Raw genomic sequence first — 23500 nt, forward strand, 5'->3', positions numbered from 1 at the left:
ATATAGAAAGAGTGTGAACAAAAAATATCTTTGTAAAAATCCCCAACACGAAGCAGTGTACATTATATTTTAGAGACAGGATTTTTTAAATGGCTGAATTGCTAAAATGTAAACTGTTTTTACATCTTTTTAACACCACAGCAAGCCAGACAAAAATCTGCAACCTGACTTATCGGTTCTTCTGTTAGCTAAACAGTTTGACAAATTGTTTAACGAATACAAGACATCCTTGTTTAATATCACTAAAAGGTAAAATGCTTTAAATTGTATTATAATTACATTCCTTGTAAGCATATTGCCTGTTCTAAACTGAAATCTTGTATTAAGAAATGGTTGGGAATGACTGTCAGCTACTACCACACCAAATTTTACCTCCATCTATAAAATTGATAGATCAATTTTAAGGTCAGTTATCTCATCTTGAATGGAGTCCTACTCATTGAACCAAATTTTATATTTCAGTAGTTGTCCTATGATGTACAACTGCTTGCTTCATTATTTTGTTTTCCTCCAATATCATGCTTTCTACTTGATTTTGAAGTTTCTATAAAAATTATCTTCTGAAGATGGTTTATATTCCATAGATTTTTAATCCTAGGAGGTCTAAAAACTGTTCAGAGAACCTCCTCTTGTGCAAAGAATTAATATTCAAAGCTTTTGTTTTCCTTTGGCTTTTAAATTATTCTCGGCTCGTGTCGCCTCCGAAAAGCCAGTCCTGTATCTATGAAGGAGTGGCTGGTGTCAGCAGCAGCTCGGTAGCTTAAGTTTGTTTTTCAGCTCCACAGAGGCAGGTGCTCTGTCATTGTAATCCACTCTGACAGCCTGATAGTTCCATTTCCTGCCACACCACCCACTTTGGGCAGGCCTCCGCTCCACAGTTAACAAAAACATTGTGTTCTTGGTTGACATAATTGGGGCGAGGGATGATCATTTCTTTAGAAATGTAGTTGTGGGTTTTGTGGAGCTGACATGGGTCTTTATGTAACAGCGGTGGGGCTGGACTCACTTTGCTAAGGTGTGCACTTTTTCCTCTCCACTTCACTCTCGGCTGCAGTCCATCCAGGGGGTGTTTTTTAATTCTCTGGTGATGTGTTCAACCATCCAGAACGCAGCAGAAGGCAGGTGATGTTTTTGTTGTGAGCAGACGTGCACCTGTACTGCTCCTGTAATGATAATAGGCCTACATCAGATTATTTGGAGCTGTTGGGGGATTTAGAGTTGACAGATAATCTTTTGCTCCAGGAATGATTGGCTGTTTGATGTTCACTCATCTTCACTCATTTGATCCCTGAGCCTGTAACTCATTAGGTAACGTGTAATGCATCTGTTCTTCATTAAGAGGTGGTGTGATTTGCATTCAAATGGGAGAAAACATCCACTTAGAAGAGCTTTTGTCTGCATATTGTGCTTCAGGAGCTGTGAATGGATGGTATTCTAAATTTGACCAGTTTTAATGATAGCCAGTGTGTCACATTCATGTGACACTTTCTTTAGACAGGTATGAAATGAATTGTTATACAGTATTTGGTATTGGAAGAGTTGTAAAAAAACCAACTTGGCAGACGTTTAATCTCTCCATCCCTACATGTAATCTTGTAATGGAAAGACCTTAACTCATTCTTCTGTTACTCGGCAATTAGACAGATTAAATCTCACCTTTGTGTCCGAACTCAAAGCCCATCAACTTGGTAACAATCTCCTTGATGAGTTTCGACCTGAACGCAAATACAGACCCTCTTCCAAGATGACTCCGGCTGAGGTAACAAATCACTAAAATGTCACGGATCTTTATCTTGTCGGCACGGTTCTGTGGACTACAATGACGCTGAAGCCAAATCTATAATCACATTTTCTCTTTTTGGCCCTACCCCTGCATTGGAAGGCAAACATTCTCAGAAGATCTAGCAACCCAACTGCCACATGTGATCCACATGTTACCTTTAATAGGGAATTTTTCACTTAAGATCTCTCAATTCCAAGGATGATATCAAACACAACACATCTAAATGTATATCTGTTTTAAACACTTAACCCACATCTACTGAGTAGACCAGAATATTTTACATTTCTACCAGTTTTTCTATTGAGGATGTTTGGTGTGCAGACAGATAAATTAGCTGGTTCCCTTCCACAATAATAAAAAAGACAAATGTAACTGGCTGAAAACCTCCAGTTTTATCTCATTTTTCCCAGAAACATTGGGGCTCAACATGCATTTTAATGAATTCCAGTCTGACTTTTGGATTTTTTTTTTTTCTGCCAACAGAGGAACCCACAATTTTGTCTTGTTTTCCACAAAGCCCATTATGATTTAATATGTGACAATTGTACAATTGGAAAGTAATGCACTTCACCTTTTGGAGTTTGGCTTGAATGCTTTTGGGTGAGTGAGTTTCTTTGCTCTTTTTCACTATCACCACTCTCTGATCAACCTGGGGTTGCATTTCCTCTTGCGTCCACATCTGAGTTCGGCTACAGTCCCATAAACTTTGTAGCCTTTACTTTTTAACATGGATATCTGTCATCTTCTACAATCTTCCTCAGACAGCTCTCACCTCTGCTTTCTCTGCTCCATGTTCAGTGTGGTGCTCAGTTCAGTGGCTGTTTGTTCTCTTTAAATAAGCTGCATGTCTGATGGGAAGCTTGAAGCCGCCTGTGATTCTAATTAAGGTCATACACTTTGGAATATAGTAATGTTTAAGCTAAGATTGTCTTTTTAAAGGTGCCAACAAATTTGTCTACTTTAGCATATCTTTGTAAAATGTACAACAAATCACTTTTTTTTTCCAGTTTTGTTTTACTCGTTGCATACTAAAAGAATGTAGATATACATTACACTGCTTTTAACTGAATCTCTTTTTACAAAAAAGAAACCTTTTCAATAAGCTGTAAATATCAACAAATTCAACAAAAACAAAGCCAGAGTGGAAAGGCTTTGTAAATAAAAACTACATATGTAGATAAATACTAAAATTGTGAAATCTCTTGTGTAGCTTTGAACACTCAAGGTTGGATTTGAAGAACTTTAGAACCTGATAAAGACCAGATCATTTTCATATCCTGAAACCTAAAACCCTTAAAATTGAAAGGTGGATTTCTTGTTCCCATGACTGTAAAAACTCAACTAAGATGAGCCTACAGTGAGAAAGCTGTGAGGGGTGTTAAGGTCAGAGTTGGTATCAGAATATACTGACACATTTACACCAGGTTTTTGGGGTTTATGTAAATGTTTCATCCAGGCCACGTGGCCATTGATCAAAAGGGCTTAAAGCAGAAAGCTCATTGCATTGTTCTTGTATTCCACACAGACTCTGTCGCCCCCCTCGCCCTCAGCTAATGAACCAAAGTATGAGAAACGCTGGCTGGACGCAGTCTGCCTGCCCCTGTTGATGGCCAGAGTCTCCAGATACAAAGCTGGCACAGATAAATTAAGGTAAGGCTAATCCAGCTGGATATAATTCACCTCTGAGGTGCACAGTTCACTGAGTGGAGCTGTTAGCTTGGCAAGCACTTTTCATTTAAACATAAGGATGTTAATGCCAGTATCTCTTCAGAAATAAACTGCTTCAAAGGCCTCAGCAGCTGTGAGGCTTACAGGTCCGATTTGTGAGAATGCCGGTCGAACTTGTGTATGTTTTCTGATTATTGTGCCTGTCCTTTTTTATATTGATTTCTGTGTACTGTAATTACACAGAAGCTTTTTCAATCAGCATTTTCCATAATCGCCAAGCTGTGCAACAAATAAACCTGAGGCGTTGTTTTGCCATCATACGTTTTAGTTGTAACAACTTGCAGCTCCCAAGCCGCATTTATTTTTCCCAGATTATTTTAAAATTTTCATATTTTTGTTCAAAAAACCCCAACAAATTTAAATGCTAAACATCTGCTTCTGGGTAGGAAGCTACAAATCAGACATAAATTTGAAGAGTCTAAAAGCACAAATAGGGCAATTTAGTGTTTATGCTCTTAACATCTTACTGTAGCCATTTTCACAAACAAAGCTGCTTTTTAAATTAATTTGAAGGTTTTTTTCCTATCTTGGTGTTCACATTTGTCTCACCCTGAAGACGAAGCACAAATCTTTTTACGATGTGATAAGACGCATTAAAAGCAAACCTGCAGGTGCTTAAAACTTAATACTATAATTCTGCTCTGCACAGTTGATTTAAATTGGTTATTAAACTTGTTTACTGGACACAGTTTGGTGTTATCCAGTTTAGAGCTTAAACATGTTTGTCCTTTATTTACAAGCATCTGCTGAGTGTTTCCAAAGAGGCTGGACTGATTTCCTGAATCTTGTTTTACGCAAATAGCTGTCAGCTGAAAGCGGTACCAGAGCTTTTTCTGTTGAATAGTAAAAATGTTTTTAATGCCGAAATAAAAATTAAGGTTTATTTTTTGTAGTTGGAGTGTGCTGACTCCAAAGTCTGACAGGAACCATCTGAGAAACTGCAAAGATCAAAGATTCTGGGTTTTATAAGGAGCCAAAGACAGAAACTGATTTGTTGAATTTGCTAACGGTCTGACATGAGCAGTTCTAAACTTTCCAAAATTTTACAAACTTTGTTTTATTCTCTCCACTCCCACAAGGGTTACACTTAAACATGAGGGTCTTCTTGGAGTATAAGCTGCATGTTGTCAACCTATTGTCCGTCTCTGTTGTAGGATTTCCAGTTTTGTCTCAATTCCCCTGCAGAGTGCACTCATCTAAACTTTAACTCCCATTATCTGAGCTCTGAATCTTCTCTGAAACATGAAGTAGATCTCGTCATATCTCTAATAAAAAGCACTGGTGATGAATAAAAGCCTATTTTGCCACTCAATGTTTTTGTCATTTAGGACTTTTTTTTTTAATGAATAAATTTCACAAAACTGGTTTTAGTTTGCTTCTTTGTGGTTCTGATAGAACTGCGCTCCCTCAAAAGGTGGGAATCACCGTGGTAACCAGTGACCCAGCAGATTCAGTTTGTGCTTATAGTATTCTGTTTAATCTTATTCCATCATGGCCATAAATCCTGAAGGACTCCAGCAGTTTAGTCATGATTAGGACTTAAGGAGATCTTAATAAAAGCCTCTGGAGAAAAACAAACAAAACTAAAGGGTAACTGGGAAGAGGTGGACTTTCAAAATAAAGCTGATACTCATTAAAAGAAGTCTGGCACACCCTTGGATTATTAAAGGAGTAGGTCTCAAACCTTTGGGGTTTATAATAAGCATAAAAGATGTTAGAATTCTGGGCAGTAGCTGCATTGACACTACTCAACATTTATTTAGAAATGTTAGTTTTAATATGTCTACTTTAATTTGTTAATTTAAATTATATTCACATGAAGTGACAATCACCATTTTGTTCAGCCCAGATGTTTAACGATTGCTCAGCGGTTTCAGGGTATTGAAGAAATGTTCTGAGGAGATTTGGAGCTCAGTTGCGGTAAACCCTGAAAACTCTGCACCGATTCAGAAATAGCAGAGTTCAGTCAATAAAGAGCCCTGGAGGCAGAGTGCACATCAATATCAGAGTTTACTCCTCCAAACATGGCTGATGTGGGTCTATTAGAATTCACAAACACAGATCTTATCAGTGGGGATGTTGGTAGAGATGAGCAGATGAGAATCTGACAGCATCTCAGAGGAACAGTCAGGTTTGTGTACGTGCTGCTTGGTTACAGAGTTTATTCTAATCCTTTTTATTCTAATCTGTGGATTGTGAATAAATAAGCTGCAGCCAAACAAAGCTTTCAAATGAAGCTCCTGTATTCATGGGGTCGGAAATCCTTTTAATTCAAGAGTCCTGAATTTCATAATGGGGATTTGAACTCCGGAACAAGTATTTTCTCTTGTATAAAAAAATTCCTTTGAAGACAGCAAATGTTGGTTTTATTTGCATAACACAAATCGGAATAAAATATTTAAATTATGAGTACTGTTTAATAAGTAAACTGGCAGCAAATTCATAATAATTTCAGTGAAATTGTTCTTCAGCCTTTCTATTTCTTCTGCCTCGGCTCACATGAACCTGCTTCCTGTTCACCATGTCTCATTCTGAGCTTCACTCCACAGAACCTTCTCAAACTGATGGAGAGGAGCTCTGCATATAATTAAAACTATTTGTCTGCAATCATGGCTTTAAAGCAACATCACTGCAGACCTGTTTCCAGAGAATGAAACAATTTATTCAGTTTAAACCTGCAATGAGACTGAAAATCAAATTTGTTAAAGCATGTAGTTTTAAAGAAGCAATTTCTGCATTTTGTTTTAATGAAGTATTTCAGCCTCTCAGCAGTTCAGAGCTTCACTATTTGTATTTTTTGTGATGAACTTGCGACCTGTCCAGAGTGCACATCATCAGAGAATGGATCGATAAGTTTCTGAGAACCGTAACCACTGCTGTGATTTGCATCATCACGAATCGACTCTTCTGTTGAGAAAACCAAGCTACTTTAAGCTTAGGGACACAAGATTGTGGTGGAAACATGAGTGGTGTTTAACAGTTTGGTATCACTGTTCTGACTCTTAAAGATGACAGGAACAGTGACATGTTAATTAAAGATGGACGCTCCTTGATGTGACGCTTGCAGCTTTATTCAGTCGCCTGTGATAAACTTGTTACATACTCGGCAAGAACCAAGAAATTCATTTTCTCAAGCTGTCAAGAACAAAAACAAAGTTTGTTTTGGCAGTGACATGACATATTTCACAAGAAGCTGGAGAGTTCTCATCGGGCCCTCCTACTGCAGGACTGATTGCCTCCTGCCAGCATCACCACGCTTTCTTGTCTGAACACATTGTTTGGCCTTTGTAAATTTGTCACAAAGGTAATGTCATTTTCGTCATGCATTCCTCATTTGTGCCTTTTTATGCCTTAAGATGTGGTAATTAGATTTTCATACTTCCTCACCGCCTCAGCCAGCTGCTTCTCAAAACCATTCATTGAATAATCTCCCACACCAGCAAACAAAACGAGACTGTAAACATTTCCACATTTCAGCATTAAATCCACACGCCCACTTCAGATTTTTTTTTAACCAATTACACAAGTTCTTGGACACCACTTGAAGTTCTGTTCAGATAAGTATAAGCTGCAAGAACTTTTTAAACTAAAACTAGGAGGAAAAAAGACATTATTTTCTCTCAGCCCTTGAAAAGAGAATGTTTTCTTGTTGCTTGTGAAGTATGTAGCAAGAAGTTCTCTCTTGTGTAGTAAGTAGTCTTTAATGGCTTTTTTTAATCGGTGCATGTAATGGGTCTGTTTGAATAAGCAATCACTGCAGTTTAGGACTTGGTGTTTTCCTACTGTAGTAGAAAAATTTTGACTTTTCTCATTAAAATAGGCAAAACATTTTCTCAAACTAAAAAATATCTGCATTAAATCTTGTCCAAACATCATCTGATGCTGACTTTTTGACTAATAACCAGAAAGATTTCCTCCTTTAGCCTGAAAGATGTGGTGTCAGTGGTTTCCAAAAAGAACTTTTAGATTTAGACCATACATAAATGATTTATTTGCAAATGTTTTAAATGAGCACAGAAAATACAGCCGTCTTTTGTTTTTGTTTGTTCTTTTATTCACCAACAAACTCGTAAGTGATGGTGACCAGCAGGTGACTTCAGTTATTTCCACCACAAATTATCCTGATTTAATGATGCTATTAGGCAGCAAACCATACAAGGAAACATTTTTTTATAAGCATGGAGGAGAAAAAGGTTACATTTTTTAAAACATTAATTTCCAGACTTGATTCCTTATTACATTGTCTAAAACTTTTTTATTTTTTTAAAAAAAGATGAAGTGCATTTTGTATTTAAATGAAAGATGCATAGCTATAGGTTTAGTTCACATTTTATAGCTCTTTAACCTATTGTCAGATTTTATGCAGACTGTTGGCCATGTGTTGCATGTAATGTATACGACTTATCAGTCCCAAGAAAGTCCGATATGCTGCTTTTTCTATTTTACTCTGAATTAGAACAGTTTTGCAAATTGAACTTGGATGCTGCGATGAAGAACAAAGTTATTGCAACACATCTTTTCATTTTTGGAACCTGTACTGTAACATTTACAGAAAGATTTTATTTGGATGTCAAATGTTTCAAAATTAGACCAAAATTTTAGTAAATCTGAGCCTGAATTTTTTTTTTTTTAAAAAAGGAAATGTGTAGAAACCTTGGCATAGTGTTCATTTTTAGTTTTGACTCTTGAATACGTTTAATTTTTTAATTGTACACTAAAAATATATATTTTTGTTTTATTTAAATATACACAAGCTGATTGTGAACTAATTCTCCTCCAGTACTTCTGAATAAATAACATGTTGAACAAAATGTCCTACAAGTAGTTCAGATAGACCAGTTCCAGCACAAGCTTACATTAGAGTTGATGGGGAAAGTGTTGTTCTCATGTTATCATTAAATGTACTCTAAACTGGGATCCCAAAAGCTGTCCTCTCAGTTACTGATTTTTATCCACTCTTGGTTAAAAAAAGACAACAGTAACAGTCATGAAGCAGAGAGAAGTCCTTGTCGGTGGTTCTTTTTTTGGCGTTCATTTCCCAGTGAGACTGAAGTGATAGAGCCGTTCCACAGTCTGACAGCAAGATTTTTTTTTTCCCAGCCTTTTATTTCACCTGTCAAGGTGGATATATTTCAAAGGAGAAGAAACTTGGTCTAAAATTCTGTTTTTTTTTTACTGGCTGGTTTATAGTTCCATCCTCCAGGACTTTACGGTTTGATTGGATGCAAATGCAATACATCAAACACCATTGAAGCAGCTTCTCAGAATATTGTTTCAGCTGCTGAACTCCCAGATGTCAGGTAGTATATAAACTCTATAAAAAACAGCTGAAACTCTGACTATTCAGTTTAAATGCATGCAGGTAATAACAAATGATGAATAATCGCCATTTGACAGTGGGATAGCTACTTCAGCTGCTTTGGGAACATTTCTCCTCAGCTGGTTGTCTTCAGGCTGCTGATTTTCTTTGTGAATGCAGTCATTAGTCAGCTGAGTTACTGTATTGTGGTGCTGATTCCTCCCTTATTTTCCTGACTCATGTCTCTGACTCCTCTGAGTTCGCCATTTGAACAATGTTTAATTAAAAACCATTCTGAAAATAAATCCCCTATGGTGGCAAAATGTGTAAAAGAAGGCTTAAAGTTTTGTAAATTGGGCAAAATAAACTTCTATAATATGCAAATTTTTCATTTGGTTGTCAAAAGTGAGTCTACAAAGAATCTATAACATGCAATTCTCTGTCAAAGATTGTAATTGCACCTTTTAAAAAGAAACATCTAAACACTAAATGGTCTAAATTGTTCAGGCCTGATTGCTGTAATGCAATTATGCTGTAATGGTTTTAAGATTATTCATTAAATGCTTTAGGCAACTTAAAAGAAGAAAACAAACAACAAAAGAATCTTGTACTTGACTGAGTTACTTTTAAAACAAAGTCAGTCTTTTCCAAAAACCTCATTAAAATCTAATTAATGTTGAGTTTAGGAAAAACAAATCTTTGAAAACTTTTGCCCATAACTGTTCTCTAAATATTTTCCAGTTAAACTTGTGACAGAACAAGCCACATGATTCTTAACTCAAATTGCCTGCAATAAATTACATTGGTGATTGGTGAACCAACTTGAAAGGTTTGATTTATTGCTTGCTGTGGTACTGAGCCCACCAGGTGCCATGCGTCAAAATGGAGATCTTAAAGTTTAGAAAACCGTTCAAGTAAACTGCGACGTCAAGCTATAATATTTTATAACATTAATATTGTCTATTCTTACCCTATTTCACAAAGTATTTGTCTCTAAAATCATTCCAACAGTTAAATTTAAAGCATAAGACGTTTGTATAATTTAGCAGAACTTTTGTTCTTGTGACTTTGACCTGGACAAATGTTTGTAAACCATCAGAGCAGAGCTTGGAGTAGGGATTGGCATCCGACCTTCATGCCTCTCCCTGCAGGTTGTAGGCCCATGAAGAGGTGGCTTCCTGTTTTTGTTTCAGGTTTGACCTGATCGAGCCCAAGGAGCCGAAGCTCAATCACCTGGTGCTGGCCAGCAAGTTTCCCTACAAGCTTTGCTCCAGGGGGTGCCCCGTTTCCCTTTTCTGGGTGGGGTATCCTGATGGATATGTTGGTTGTCCATCAATTTCTGTGAAAGTCTGACTCCTTCCCTAGTGCCAGTTTGCCATGGGAGCCCCCTACCAAGGGCTGAAGGCCTAGACAACATGGGCCCCAGGATTATGGGGGTATTCAAAGGTGGAGCGCTCCCTCTGGGTCGGGGATGAGTCTCTGTATGTGGGAGTCTTGTTCAGGAGTGAAAGATGGTTTGACTGATCGGGGTCTTGTTTGCATTAATGAGAGTGTTGGCCCTGACTGTCAGGGTGAAGAAAATATGGATTTGAAAGGCAAGCTTTCGATTTACTGGTTTGTCGACAGGAGGAGCTGGGGAGTGTCACTGGGCAGAGGGTTGTCTGGGTTTCCTTCCTGGCCCCGTTTCCTGTGCGACCTGACCCCAGATGAGCAGCAGAAAATGGATGAATGGATACAGTTGGACACTTTTAGGGTTTCATAAACTTAAACTCTTGGTTTGATTCACTTTCTGAGTTGTTGAGGCCAACTCTGACTTCTTTACCCACACAACCTACCGAACAGATCAGGTGTTGTGGTCATTTAATCAAGACTTAAATGACTGATAAATGTTGCTCCACCCAAAACGTGTTGAAAACTGCAATGCCAGTATCTGATGTAAGCTGCTGATTTTGTTCACTTTACTTTAAAGAGTGAAAAAACTATCACAATTTGGAAATGGATTGAATGCATGGATAACTTTTTTCTCATCCTTAATTCCTGTGCAGAAATGGCAGATTTGCTAACATAAAATAAGTCATGAGTAAGCATAAACTGATTGAATTCATAGAATAATACAGGGTAGAAAAAAAGCTATTTAATTATGACTAAAGTGACTGTATTTCACTTCAGTAATCTAACCTAAAATTATTACTCAAGATTGTCAGTGCTGTAGGCTCGAAGTTTAAATGGCATTCAAATAAAAATCTCTCATTTATCCTTAAATGCCCAAAAGCCTGCCCTTATCTTTAATAATCAGCAGTCATGGCACATTTTCCCTCATAGTCAGTCACTTTGTGGTAAAACTAATAGTTTGATTCCTTCCAGAAACATTTATAGTCTTGTTTTATCCTGAGTGTTGCTGTCCAAGTTCCGTCTTGGGGGATTTAGTTCTGCCTAGTCAGCAGGAAAGGCAACAATAATTTGTGCTGTTGGGAATAAGAGACTCGTACTCTTTGTAGATTTTTATCTCTGAGGGTTTTAGTCCTGCTCAAAGTGGACGAGCTTCAGCAGTTTCTTCTGACACTGATCCACCAGTTGTCTGCAAAGGGGTACGAAAATATAAATAAGAAAACAAAGGAACAATCTAACTACTTCTACATTTTTTTTAGTTTGTCCAGCTCATTCAGGAGATGGATGCCATGATTTCTTTTAAAAATCTGCTTCAACATGCCCGATCTGTTTGTTTTCTTATGCTACTTTTAGGTTTCGGCTAGACCTTTTCCATTTTTAGCTGTAATAACTCAGTTTCAGCTTGAGTAAGTTTCACTAAAATCATTCAGCCCTGTGTGTTCACACTGCATTTTCACCCAAACAGCATTTTCTCTCAATCTCTGCATTCAGAATTCATCTGTTATGCTTTGTTTCTTGACTTTTGTCCTGCACAGCATCAGTTTTCACACAAACAGAAATTAAACTAACATCCAAGATTTTCTCATAAATATGACTATTTTTTGATAGAATTTTTTAAATGTGTCTGATCATAAATAAACCAGACTTGGGTCAGGTATTCATACTTTTGCAGAATTTCCTTCTCTTTATGTGAAGAAGAAAACATTGAAGTTTGGATAAAATCCCCTCAGGAGAGTCACCGGGTCAGTACACAGGCAGCAGAACACAGGATTTTAACAAGCAAGTCATGCCCACTCGAGGATTTGTTAAAAATGCTGACTTTTTAACATCCAACTTCAAGGAGCTGCTGTGTCTCATGGTGACAAAGAACTGCTTGGTTTATTTTTAATTTATTTTTTTTAAAGGATTGCCCTTTTCAACTTGAGCATTGGATGCCTTGTTTGTTTTTTAGAAACCTTCACATCATCTCGCTGATGCTGTTCAACGTTTCTCTAACAGTCTCGGACTGTCGAACCGTCACTGAGAACTGCCTCCGCATTTAGTCTGTTTTTCTGGACCATTTTTTTTTTTCTAAGGCCAGAAGCATCAGCGGCGTGCAAATTTTGCTGGAATTAAATGTCAAAGTATCACATTTTGTTAATGAGTGTGATCCGTCTGAGATCAACACCCCATCAGCACAGAAACTTAATGATACAGAAGATTAGGAAGTTTAAGCATTTGCCTAACTAAAGCCAAATATGTCAAAGCTTTGTGATGCTGATATTCTAATACACATGTCAAACTGAAGGCCCGCAGGCCAGATTTGGTCATTGTTTCAATTTTATCTGGCCCACAAGATATTTTAATGTATTAGAACTGGCCTGCCAGTGCATGTCAGATTGGGTCTCTGTTGCTGCTTTTGCTTAAAAAACTGAATGCATTTAGTGCAGTCTTCAAATGGCAGTTTGCCAACTTTGAAGCTGAGTTAATGAAGTTTGAATTTCTCAGTAATCTGATTTGCGAGAGCATCTATGAATGTCTAAATGGGACCAATCTCCTGCAGATGAAGTGGAAAATCTGGCTTGAGCAACAGTCTGTGTGAACGTGGTGTGTGTGTCGTAAGTTCGAAGTTTGTTAGTGGCTGTAGATTCAGATTTTTCTGCTGTTATAGACTGAAAGTTTCTAATGCATAAGACATTAACTTTACTAGTGGTTTTCTTTTATTTTTTGTTCTAAGTTTTATATGGCTTTAGAATATCTAACTTTTATTTCTGTATGAGTAATTTGACATCTGAAAACAAGTCAATTTATATATTTAAATTTATTAATAATTGACAGATTGCCCTTGACTAGGACTGTTTGCTTCGTTTCTTTTATTTTGGCCCCCAGTCTTATTTATGCATGCAGTCTTTTATTTTGACATCCCAATCAGTTTATCATCTCAACTTTAGTTGCTTTGTTTTTAAATGCAGTCTTAAGGGTTGAAGACAGGAGCATTTTTGTAGCAGAATAAACTATTTTGTTCTTGTAAACAACAAAAGATGTGATGAGTTTTAATAGAAAGGACAGTTTTCCTCCATAACGTCCAGCCAAGTGAGGAACAGTGTCCAGGGAATAGAAAGTATCGAATTACAGGGGATTTGTCACATGAAGCAAACATAAACAAGAACTGAAAGGACAGATTAAACCAATTAGAGTTGTCAAAATCCTCTTTAAAAAGCCTGAGCACAACTGGACCAGCTTTGTTTGGACAATTGAAACTAAAACCCATTCGGAGCAGAATGTCAGGAGAGAGGGGGGGGGGTTTGAGACTGCTCAAAATTCAAATAACGCCAAATGTAGAATTTGCGAAGGAGATGAATGTTTGCTTTGAATGAAGTGAGCCTCAACAGTTTTACTGATGATTTGAAACGGAAGCTTCAGGGTGAAAACTGAAATGTTCGAGGATTTATAGGAGTGTCTCTTCAAACTCAGCCAAATGTGGCAAAGCTGATTTAACAGTACCTCACAATCTAGATGAATGAGCCCAAAAACAGCCCACTAACAGCTGAAAGATGGGGCAAAACATCACAAAGGAGAATTATTTGGTTATGTTTATTTCATCAGGAATCCTTTTGCAGTAAATCACTTCCTGTAGGTTGGAGCTCAAAGAAAGATTTTATTTAAAGTTTGGGAACTACTCAGAAGTTGGCAGTGGTGCTTTTGCCACTTATACTATTTTAATTTGACCTATTGTTAATAACTGAATACAGCAAAAAGAAAATGAAACTTTGGAAAAATCGGCCATCAAATATCAGTTGTTTTGCCCAAGTAATTTTCCCATTGCTGCCCACCTCTTGTCTCCCTGACTCTTTTCTTTTTCTTCCTCTTTTCTTTTCCACCATTTCCTCCTCTGACCTTCTTATGCTTCAGTTGCCAGAATGAAAGAATATCATTTTCTTGCTCACTGACAGCTTGGAAATCAACAAATGCATTGATTAATGGATGCAAGTCCAGGATCTAAAACAAAACCAGTGTTTTACTTGAAGAGATGTATCGTGCACGACAACACTGCTGGAGAGATGATTGATGGTGAAAGTTGCCTTCAGACTGCATTAAGTTTTTGGGTGATTGGCTTTATTGATGGAACAGCTTTGAAATGAGACTTTATAGTTCCTCTAAAAACATGTTCATCAGGAAACTGATGCATAAAGTTGCATACATCTAAAATGGTTTATCTGATTTGAAAACTTTGCACTTGCATAAGGGTTTGATTGTCCAGTCCAGATCCGTTTTGTGGATCTGGAGAAGGCTGACGATTGTCTCCCAACGATATTTTATGAGGGTATCGGGTTTGTCCCACTGTGAGTGAACCCTGATGCAGACACAGAACTCACTGGAGGGATTGTGTATCTTTTCTGGCCTGGGAACACCTTGAGATCCCCCAGGAGGAGCTGGAATGTCAGGGTTTCCCTCCTGTTAACCTGACCTCGGCTAACAGGAGAAAATTAAAATGGAGAATTTAGCTTCACTTTAATAGTTTTGCAGCTCTGCATTTGATTTTCTACATGTAGCATCTTTGCTCTTCATGAAGTTTGATTTTAGGACCTGGCATCTGCTATTTGGTCTTTTTGTTGAAAATGTTTTTGTTAAAAATGCACTGGTCAGTACTTTATTGAAACTGCATAAAGGAATCCTTGAATGAACAAACGTTAAAACATTTGTACACTTAACACCTAACAAATCTGTGTAACGGTGCCATTTGCTGCTTCCGATAATCTTGTAAAAATGTTATTTTACACGTGTGCTAACCTTATTTTCTTTAGGAAAGCCAGCTTCTAGATTCAATCTTTTATTTCAAAGTGTCTGTCCATTTATGAGCACTTCCAGCTCCTAAAATACAGAACCTCTGAAGTTCTCTTACAACCATTAGCTTCTGCTTTTTTTGTATTTTATTTAAGACACTTGTATAGTTTCACCTTTTTACTCATAAACTGCCTTTTTTACTCTTAATCTGACCTCTACGCTCTTCCAGGTCCAACTGTTTTGAAGTGTTTGCCTTGGATGGAGCCAGCACCAACATTCTTCAGTTTTGCACTGCAGCAGAAAGCACAGACTGGCTCCAAGCAATATCTACGAACATCAATGAGTTGACGCAGGAGAATGTAAGTTCACATGTTAATGATCGAAGCTGGAGCAGAGATTCTGCAATAAATTTTTGATTTAAATGTGAAGGTTTGACTTGATTAATTCAATTTATTAATAACTACATTTATCAAAAAAGAACAGTGCTTTTTTCTTTGTAATATACAAGAGATCTTAAAATGTCCTTTTTTTAGTCATATTTTCCCTTCACATACAATAATGTGACTTTGATAGATCCTTCGTGACAAGCACTCATTGACTCAGAGGCACCTCTCCCCCTCTCCTAACAAAAAGAAGCTCTTAGTCCTAATTAATGACTGCTAAGTAGTCATTCGGCTTGTGCTCTTCTCTCTCCCTCTCATTTCCTCCTATTTCACTTTGATTAACACACTGAGAAGCGTTTTTGGTGAGGATACAGCCGTACTGCAAGTCTGTGCCAGTCGATTGCACAGCTGGCTTTTTTTTTTAAAGTGTGATTAATTCATGCCTGCATCACCTAATTACTGATGTGATGAGTGATTGCTAAATGGCCAATCAGGATCTAATTGTGTGGCTTCTTTGGGAGAAAGTGGAACTTTTTTTAATGACCCACAGCCTTTAAATAGACTCCAACATCCTTTGGGTTTGTCATACTTTTTTTTTTTTGTCGTTTTCTACGTGGTAATCTGAAATGGCGAAGGACATTTTGATGTTTTCAGAGACTGGACAGTTTGTTGGCATCTAAAAAAACGAGCACCATGTGTTGGTTACACTAGCATAGAGGGACCAAATACACACAAGCATTTTCTTACTAGAACTGTGTGCAGAAAGCTGGTCTTTTACTGGCTTTATAAAGCCATGAGCAGTAACGTTCTTTTTTATTTCATGTTTTTCTTTCGGCACAATCCTAAGAGTTTAACTAACAGAACAGAAGTCCAGTGGCTTTGTTTTTAAAAGACATTTATCTTCCCATCTGGGGAACTTTTTCAATTCAAAACTTGGGTGTGGAGTTTTAAGCTTTAAACTGCATGACATGCTTCCTTTTTTATGCATCTAAATTCACATTTAGATTACTCGTACTCCCCTGTCACTGGACTCAAACCATTTTGTTAGTTTATATCACAAGAGAAATGCATGAAGGTGTGAAGTAAAGGGAAAATGACTGGGTGTCAAGCTTTATGTTCTATTAAGTTTTTAAAAACTGAATTGTGAGACCTGTTTAGTTTATCACTGAACATAAATGGCTTCCTTCATACACCCCCCACCCCTTTCAAACCATCAATCTTCTGTCCAAGAATGTCCCTTATCCTTGAGGTGTAGGTACAAAGCAGAATCTTGTCCTGAAGAGTTGGCTCTCCTGTGTTGAGCCATGCGTCCTTGGAGAGGCAGTTTAGTTTCTCTTCTGTGGAAATCTGAACATTTGCTGAACTGTGTTCGTCACACCCCTCAGCTTTATCCTGAGGGTAAAACACCCAAACACAAGCTGAGCAAAATGAATCTGGAAAATACCTCTTTAGAAGAGAACATTTGTTTTATCAAATATATAATTTACACACTTATTAGAGGAGAAAATCAAATTGGTCTTTGTAATCTTAATCTTTTCTTTTCTAAGGCCTTGTCCGTATGAAAACAGTTTTCCATAACAATCTTTATTTCTAAAATGTATCCTTGTAAAAATGGCAGTTTATAGAGAAGTCTCCACACGAAACATAAAAAATAACCCCAAATGCTGTAACTATACCAGGTTTGTATGCGATGCTGTAACGCTGCCACAAAAATGCACCAAAACAGGAAAACGAGGCTGGGAGTTTGTACATGAAGTCAACACACTGGGTCGAAGTGTAAACACCGAACTGCCAAACTGTGAATCGTTTCAGATTAATGGACATGACATCAAAATAATCAATTTTACTTTTATTTGTGATTTAAAGAGTAAGTTATAAAATCTAATACAGTAACACACAGAAATATGTGGAAACAGATTATTATACAAATAAATCAAGGATCGGTTAAAGACCTGAAGATTTAGTGATGACCTAAAGTGGACTTTTGTTGTGAATGTTCAGTTTTTGTTGTTTACATGTTTGCTTTTGGGTAATTGAAGAATAAAAATGTGTAAAATAAGAATCTAATTCTATCAGTATCATGTTTAAGAAAAGCTCTGCATAAATGATCAACAGTGGAGTTTTAAGGAACAAAGAGACGATTTTGTGTTTAAGTACTATACTTTGATTTTGTAATTGACCAAATCTTTATTTTTCTTACAGATAAAGATAATCAACAAATACTGCTCTGCAGATGATCAGGTTGGTATCACGGTCATTGTGGTATTTATTTATTTTTGTCTGCTTGTAGTTTATCAAATCACATAATTACTGTTTGGTTTTAATGCTGATATGTTGGCATCAGTGTTTGAATATGAAAATTACCAAAAAGCCTTGAAGATGTAATGATGATGCAGTTATTTATTTCAGAGATATGAAATGAATAAACAAAAAAGCAAAACTGAAAAAAAAATATTCAGAGCCTCTGTGTTCAAGGACACCAAAAAATAAAATAAAATGGAGAGAGGGTTAGTGTGCCAAGTTTTTCTTTGTGAAATATAACATTGAAAATGAAACACTTTTCTTCCCAAATCAAAATAAAAAAAAACAGCAACACCTCTACTCCTGGTAACCCTGACAGAAAATGTTGGTTTAAATGATTAGCCTGGCCCAGTTTCCTGACAGCTGAATGAGCTCTTCACAACAAGAGATCAGTACCCAAAGTAACTACTAGAAAATGTAATACTGAACACAGAAACAAATCAGAAAACTGACTGACAGAAAAGCAAAAAAACGCAGCAGGTATACATTAGCAGGTCACAGAATAAAGCATGTCTCCACTAATGTGTGATGACGGATAAGGGAATCAAGCTCCTCCCTTTTTTTTAAAGCAGCTCTAAAACTGATTTGCAGAATCTGACGAGGAAGGAGCGAGTTGTGAAGCGAGTGCAGGAACCGGCTCTGGTCAGAAGCAGACATGCAATTTCCTCCCATGAAATTGAGGCAAAAAAGCATTGAGCACAAAGTAAGAAGGCTTCCAGGGGCTGCAGGAATAATGTAGATACAGGAAATAAAATAGTGAGATGCCAAAATAATACTGAGGGCTGCTATTATATGATGTGCTGCTTAAACACTCTTACATCCAAGATGGATATTTATGAGGTGTTAGAGGAGTGTCTGTAGTAACCACTGGCTACAGACATCTCTTCAGAACTGTCAGATGAACTAGTTGTACGACTTGGTTTCCTGCTCTCTATAATCCATCAAACCTTTGAGTCATACGCTGCATGTCCCCCCGTTCTGTAGATTTTGTGGCCATTTATCTAAAACCTGACCTAATGTTGGTCAGATGTATAGAATAAAACTCCACACTATTCCGTTTTTCTCACAATAAGCTTCAAGCTGCTTTAAGAGAACAAAGTTTGTTTTGTTGTTCAGACCTGAGATGCTTAAAGCGTCACAGTTTTAGGGCATTTTTGAATTTGTCTGCATGTCCAGTTTGTAGAGAACCTTGCTCAGGCTGTTATCCTGTATCCCAAAAAACAAAACACAAAAACCCTGTTAGAGGTGGACATAATTGCATAATCTGCATACAATGGCAGCTTTAGCAGCAATACCTCTGATTAAAAGTTTAAAATACATTTTCTTTATGAACCATTTGGGTGGGAAAATGAAGCAGATTTTGATCACTTCAACCAAAACTGCAAGAGTCAGATGAGTTGTCAGATGGCTGCTGACAATGAAATGGTGCAGATGTTTGAGACTCAGTCGATCTGAAGTTAAATGAATCCAAACTGCGCTGAAGGGAGTCACTTCTGCTCTGCATTACTTGGAATTTTTGTCTAATTTGCTTTAGCATTGCATAATTTGATGATCTTGTATCTCAACTGAGTACGCACCAATTTCCAACAGTTTTTCACATATTTTTGTTTTTTACTAAATAATGAAATTGTGTACACTTTGTCTCTGCAGATTGTACACATGGGCTGGGTGTGTGAAAGTCCTGAGGGCAGAGTCTCTGGCCGAAGTTCAACGTTCAAGTTCCTGGCCCTCAGAGGACCATATTTTTATATCTTCAAAAGTCCCCCGGTAATTACCTTCCTCGTTTTTATAACCAGTAGCATTCACTTATGTTATACCGTGACGGGGCTTTATTGGCTAAAATAAAGCTAATTTAACAAATCCTAGACCTTGTTGTTCACACTCAAAATGCTGCAACCTTGATTTTGTTTTGTTTTGGTTGTTTCTACATAAGAAGCGTGGTGATTTTGTGCTGCAGCTCACTGATCTGCGATTGTCCCTTACAGTGCTGCAGGTTTAAAAAAAAACAACTATCTGGCAGCACATGCTTCAGCTATAATTGAAAAATGGAGGACATGCGTGCCTCAGCTGCTCATTAATTTTTATTTGTTCGGCTGTGTAGTCACAGTAAAACAAGCTGTCCTGCTGACTCCAGTGTGAGTATTTCTGTTTTCGCAGCTGACTGATAATTGATCTGTCAGCTTGCATGGCTTCATTTTGGACTTGAATGTGTAGGTTTTTTGTTGTTGTTCTCGTCCATCTGGACTTGATGAGTCAGATCCTCCTTCAGGACTTCTATCCTGCCAGAGAAAGAAGAATCACAGGCTTGCATGTCATGCATATGTCAGTTTGAACAAAGAGGAATTTCCTTTGTATTAAAGTGTCTGTTTCATTTTAAACCTGACAGATGTTTAAGGGATAATGTCTGATGTTTGTGCGCATAATTCATTGGTACTTTAATGTTTTATAGAATTATCCCATTTCTTATACACTTAAAAAATTGTTTTATTGTCACAAATGGATCTTAAGAATTTTAAGAACAGATAACAGACTCAACACTTTCAAATAACTTCCCCTGTTGTAGTGATAATAAAAAATACATCTATGCAAGTATATAGATACATATATTATCTATTAAAGTATATAGATTCTGAACTTTAAGAAAACAGTTTAAGTGTTTACTGTTATCATGAAATAAGGTTACCTGATTTTACTTTTACACACTGAATTGTAAATTTACCTACCTGTTATGTAAAAATAAGCCTAGTCTTTAGATCATATTTTTAGCTTTTATCCAGTAACAGCCTCCACTGTTCCAGCAAGTATGAGATGTCCTGTTGTATGAAAGGCTCTGTAGCTGGAAATGAGCTGTCATTTAGGAGCTGTTTCTGCAGGATGCATACATTTACTGTCTGGATGCTGAGTTTGTCTGAATTGGTCGGCCTTCCGTTTTGTCACCCTTTAACAGTTTGGCTCTGTTTATGAAGAATTGTGTGTGCACGTTTTCTCATTGTTCAGACTGAGGCAGGTTTTCAATCCCTTTAAGTGCCGCAAATTGAGGGCAGTTTTCTGTATATTTGAAGCCTCAAATATTTCAAATATGTGTTTCCTGACAAAGTATGAGTTTCTGTAAATTGAAAAACTCTAAGGACTTTGTATTTGAGGTTTTGTTTTTCCACCCTTTAGTTACTTTGGCTGCAGGGTGGAGGAGGTGGAGGCAGTTATGAGTACGATATTGCACTGGGTATTATGTGATATAGACTTTTTTCCTTTTTTTTTAACTGAAGTGCCCATGAAAGATAAGAATCCATCATATAAAGATTATATTTTTTTGCCTCAAAATTCTTATATTGTTCAGGGTTTTTCTTAAATTAAATGCAGAAAAACATGAACCAAAAATCCCAATGGGAACAGGGGTTTTTGTTCTGATACAAATTCTTGTTCAAACCATTTTCAAGTGGTAAGACTTTCCCAGTCAAAAATGAATAAATAAAAACGTTTCGCAGATCTTTTTATTACATGTTAACAGACAGGCTAAGAGATCCATACAGGAGTTTCTGTTGGTATCTTTTTACAAACCCTTGGAAAAATATCTCAAACACATTTGTCCAAATTTAGAGCTGGGCAGCTCTGAGTCATAAAATACTGAGTGGCGTCTTCATGTGAGCAGCAGGAAAAGATTTAATCTAAATATAGACTTTGCTTTAAATTGCAACTAACCATCACTCCATAGTGAGTTCTTGGAGCTGCAGATTTACATATTTTAACAATCTGTTGAATTTTGCTTGTTTTGTTGAAGTTCATGGTTTCTAGGTCTGGTTTGGTTGGGTTTTTATGGCGTTTTTGTTCATGTAATGTTTTTTGGTGTAGTTTTGCTGCATTTCCTTCATGTTCATTTCCTTCTTGATCTTGATGATTTATGAAATTACTGCACCTCATCGTTTCCCTGGCCTGACTCTCTTAGACGGATCAGGATGCAGTTATGTGCTAGAAGATCACGATGCAGCCGCCACAGGGATCACATCTGTGCTTGGTGGTTTTGATGACCTTGTCACAATCATGGTTGTAGCTCAAGCATGAGGCCAGTGTGGCCAGTTCTGCTTTGATTTCTTGATGACAAAGCCCCCTGCCATGGATATGCTGCCAACGCGCTCCACCCAGGATCCGGTTGTGTGGTCACCACGATGATTAACCACCGCTATGTTGGTACCCAAGTTTTGTGCATTCTTAAAAACCATCAATGGTCTGTCATGCAGAATAAGGAGCCTGTAGTGTTATTATATTCTTGAAGACTATTCCAAAGGCCATCCATGTTTTGGCTGATATATGCATTTTTTATTTTATTTTTTTACATTATATCAAAGGGTCATCGTCCATTGGGAAAGGGACCTTTTATGAAGCAGAAAAAGAAAATTTGATGGATTTTTAGTCTATAAACAAAGAGAAACATTTCCTCTCCAGTGGGCAGCAGAATCAAAACTAAGATGAAACAGACTTTCATCAAGCTTTCAGGTTTTAGTTCTTCATGACCCTGATCATTTACTTTTACTTGTTTGGGAAGAATGCAATATGTTGGAGGTGGACTTTCATCCTAGCTCCTCACATACTGTAAATTAGTTCTGACTTTCTCCTCTGTAGAGCCCACAGAAGGCATGATATGAAAAGTTTGCAGTGTTTTGTTTCCAACATATTAAAAATAACGAATGAGTCTCCCAGCCTACCATAACAACAGTTTGTCTTTATCAATATTTCATGTATTTGGAAACATCTTCAGCATCAACAGGAGAGAAGAAACCAGCTTCCAGGTCTGAAGCAGCTGATCACATCAGCTCTCACCATCCCTCTGTGGTAATAATCCAGACCTGCTGCATCCAGTCAGATTCACTGAGATATTACCAGGAGTACGGATGGAGATTCTAGGTCAGAAGCTAATGTATGGTGGGTTTTTTTTTTTTTTTGCATTCAGACCTACAGGAACATTTCAGGGCTGCAGTGAATTTTTGAAAACAGATCCATTCACAACATTGGGGAAAAGATGGACAACAGATTGAACTATTCGCTAAACCTACTAAAATTTTCAACATTCTGTGGCATAAAATTATTATAGTGAACTTGTTTGTGTACTATGAATTAGCAACGTTATACCACTTTGTAAATAAACAAAACAAATTCAGTTTTGTTTTTATTATTATTATTATTATGGGCAATAAACATGGAAGTTTATTTGGAATATTTTGTAAACTTTAGTCTGAAAGGGAGGAAAAAAAAAATCAGTCAAGGGAATTGGCAGGTTCAGCACAAACAAACTCACTGCTGGAAGGGCTTTATTTGCTTGCTTTTGTTTGTTTGGTCAGCCTGTAAAGATAACTCAAGGTTCTAACGCAGTCCTGAGGAGTATGGAAGGGAATATAGACTTTGATTTTCAAGGCCTAAAATGTACCAAAAGCAAACTTCTGAAGGATAAAAATCTAAATTTCTACAATGAATAAACAGATCAAACATGCACAGTACTTTTCACATAAGTTGAATATAAAAGTTGGCAACACCTTGTGGTCAACTTATTACAATAAACTTTAATTTAGCCCTCAGTATAATTATGTTATAATTATTTACTTATTCCATGTGATCCATGCTTTATGTACACTTTTCTAGTAGATAACATTTATCTTGACATCAAATTGTGCATAATACAGACTGAGAAATTTGGAAATTTGAGTCTGCAAAAGACTGCAGTTCAGTAAAAGATCAAAATGTTCTGCTCACATTGTGATTTCAAATGCACGTATCACTTTTAGAGCTTCATATTAAAGAATCTTGATGACTCAGTCGAACTGTTGGATTTGTTAGAAGCTGGACTCTGTGATTTCCTGCCAC

General features: G+C 37.1%; 1 protein-coding gene across 1 annotated transcript in view; it reads left to right on the top strand.

Annotated features, from left to right (window-relative positions):
• Window positions 1–23500, top strand: part of sntg2 (syntrophin, gamma 2) — a 73403-nt gene that overhangs the window by 29001 nt on the left and 20902 nt on the right. The window contains exons 10-13 of the mRNA XM_025008007.2: window positions 3309–3433; window positions 15193–15322; window positions 17549–17587; window positions 19298–19414. Of these exons, the coding sequence (XP_024863775.1) occupies window positions 3309–3433; window positions 15193–15322; window positions 17549–17587; window positions 19298–19414 (411 nt within the window). The remainder of the gene's footprint in view (window positions 1–3308; window positions 3434–15192; window positions 15323–17548; window positions 17588–19297; window positions 19415–23500) is intronic.

The sequence above is a fragment of the Kryptolebias marmoratus genome, linkage group LG10 (assembly GCF_001649575.2).
Source record: "Kryptolebias marmoratus isolate JLee-2015 linkage group LG10, ASM164957v2, whole genome shotgun sequence".
In the NCBI taxonomy this organism is placed as follows: Eukaryota; Metazoa; Chordata; class Actinopteri; order Cyprinodontiformes; family Rivulidae; genus Kryptolebias; species Kryptolebias marmoratus.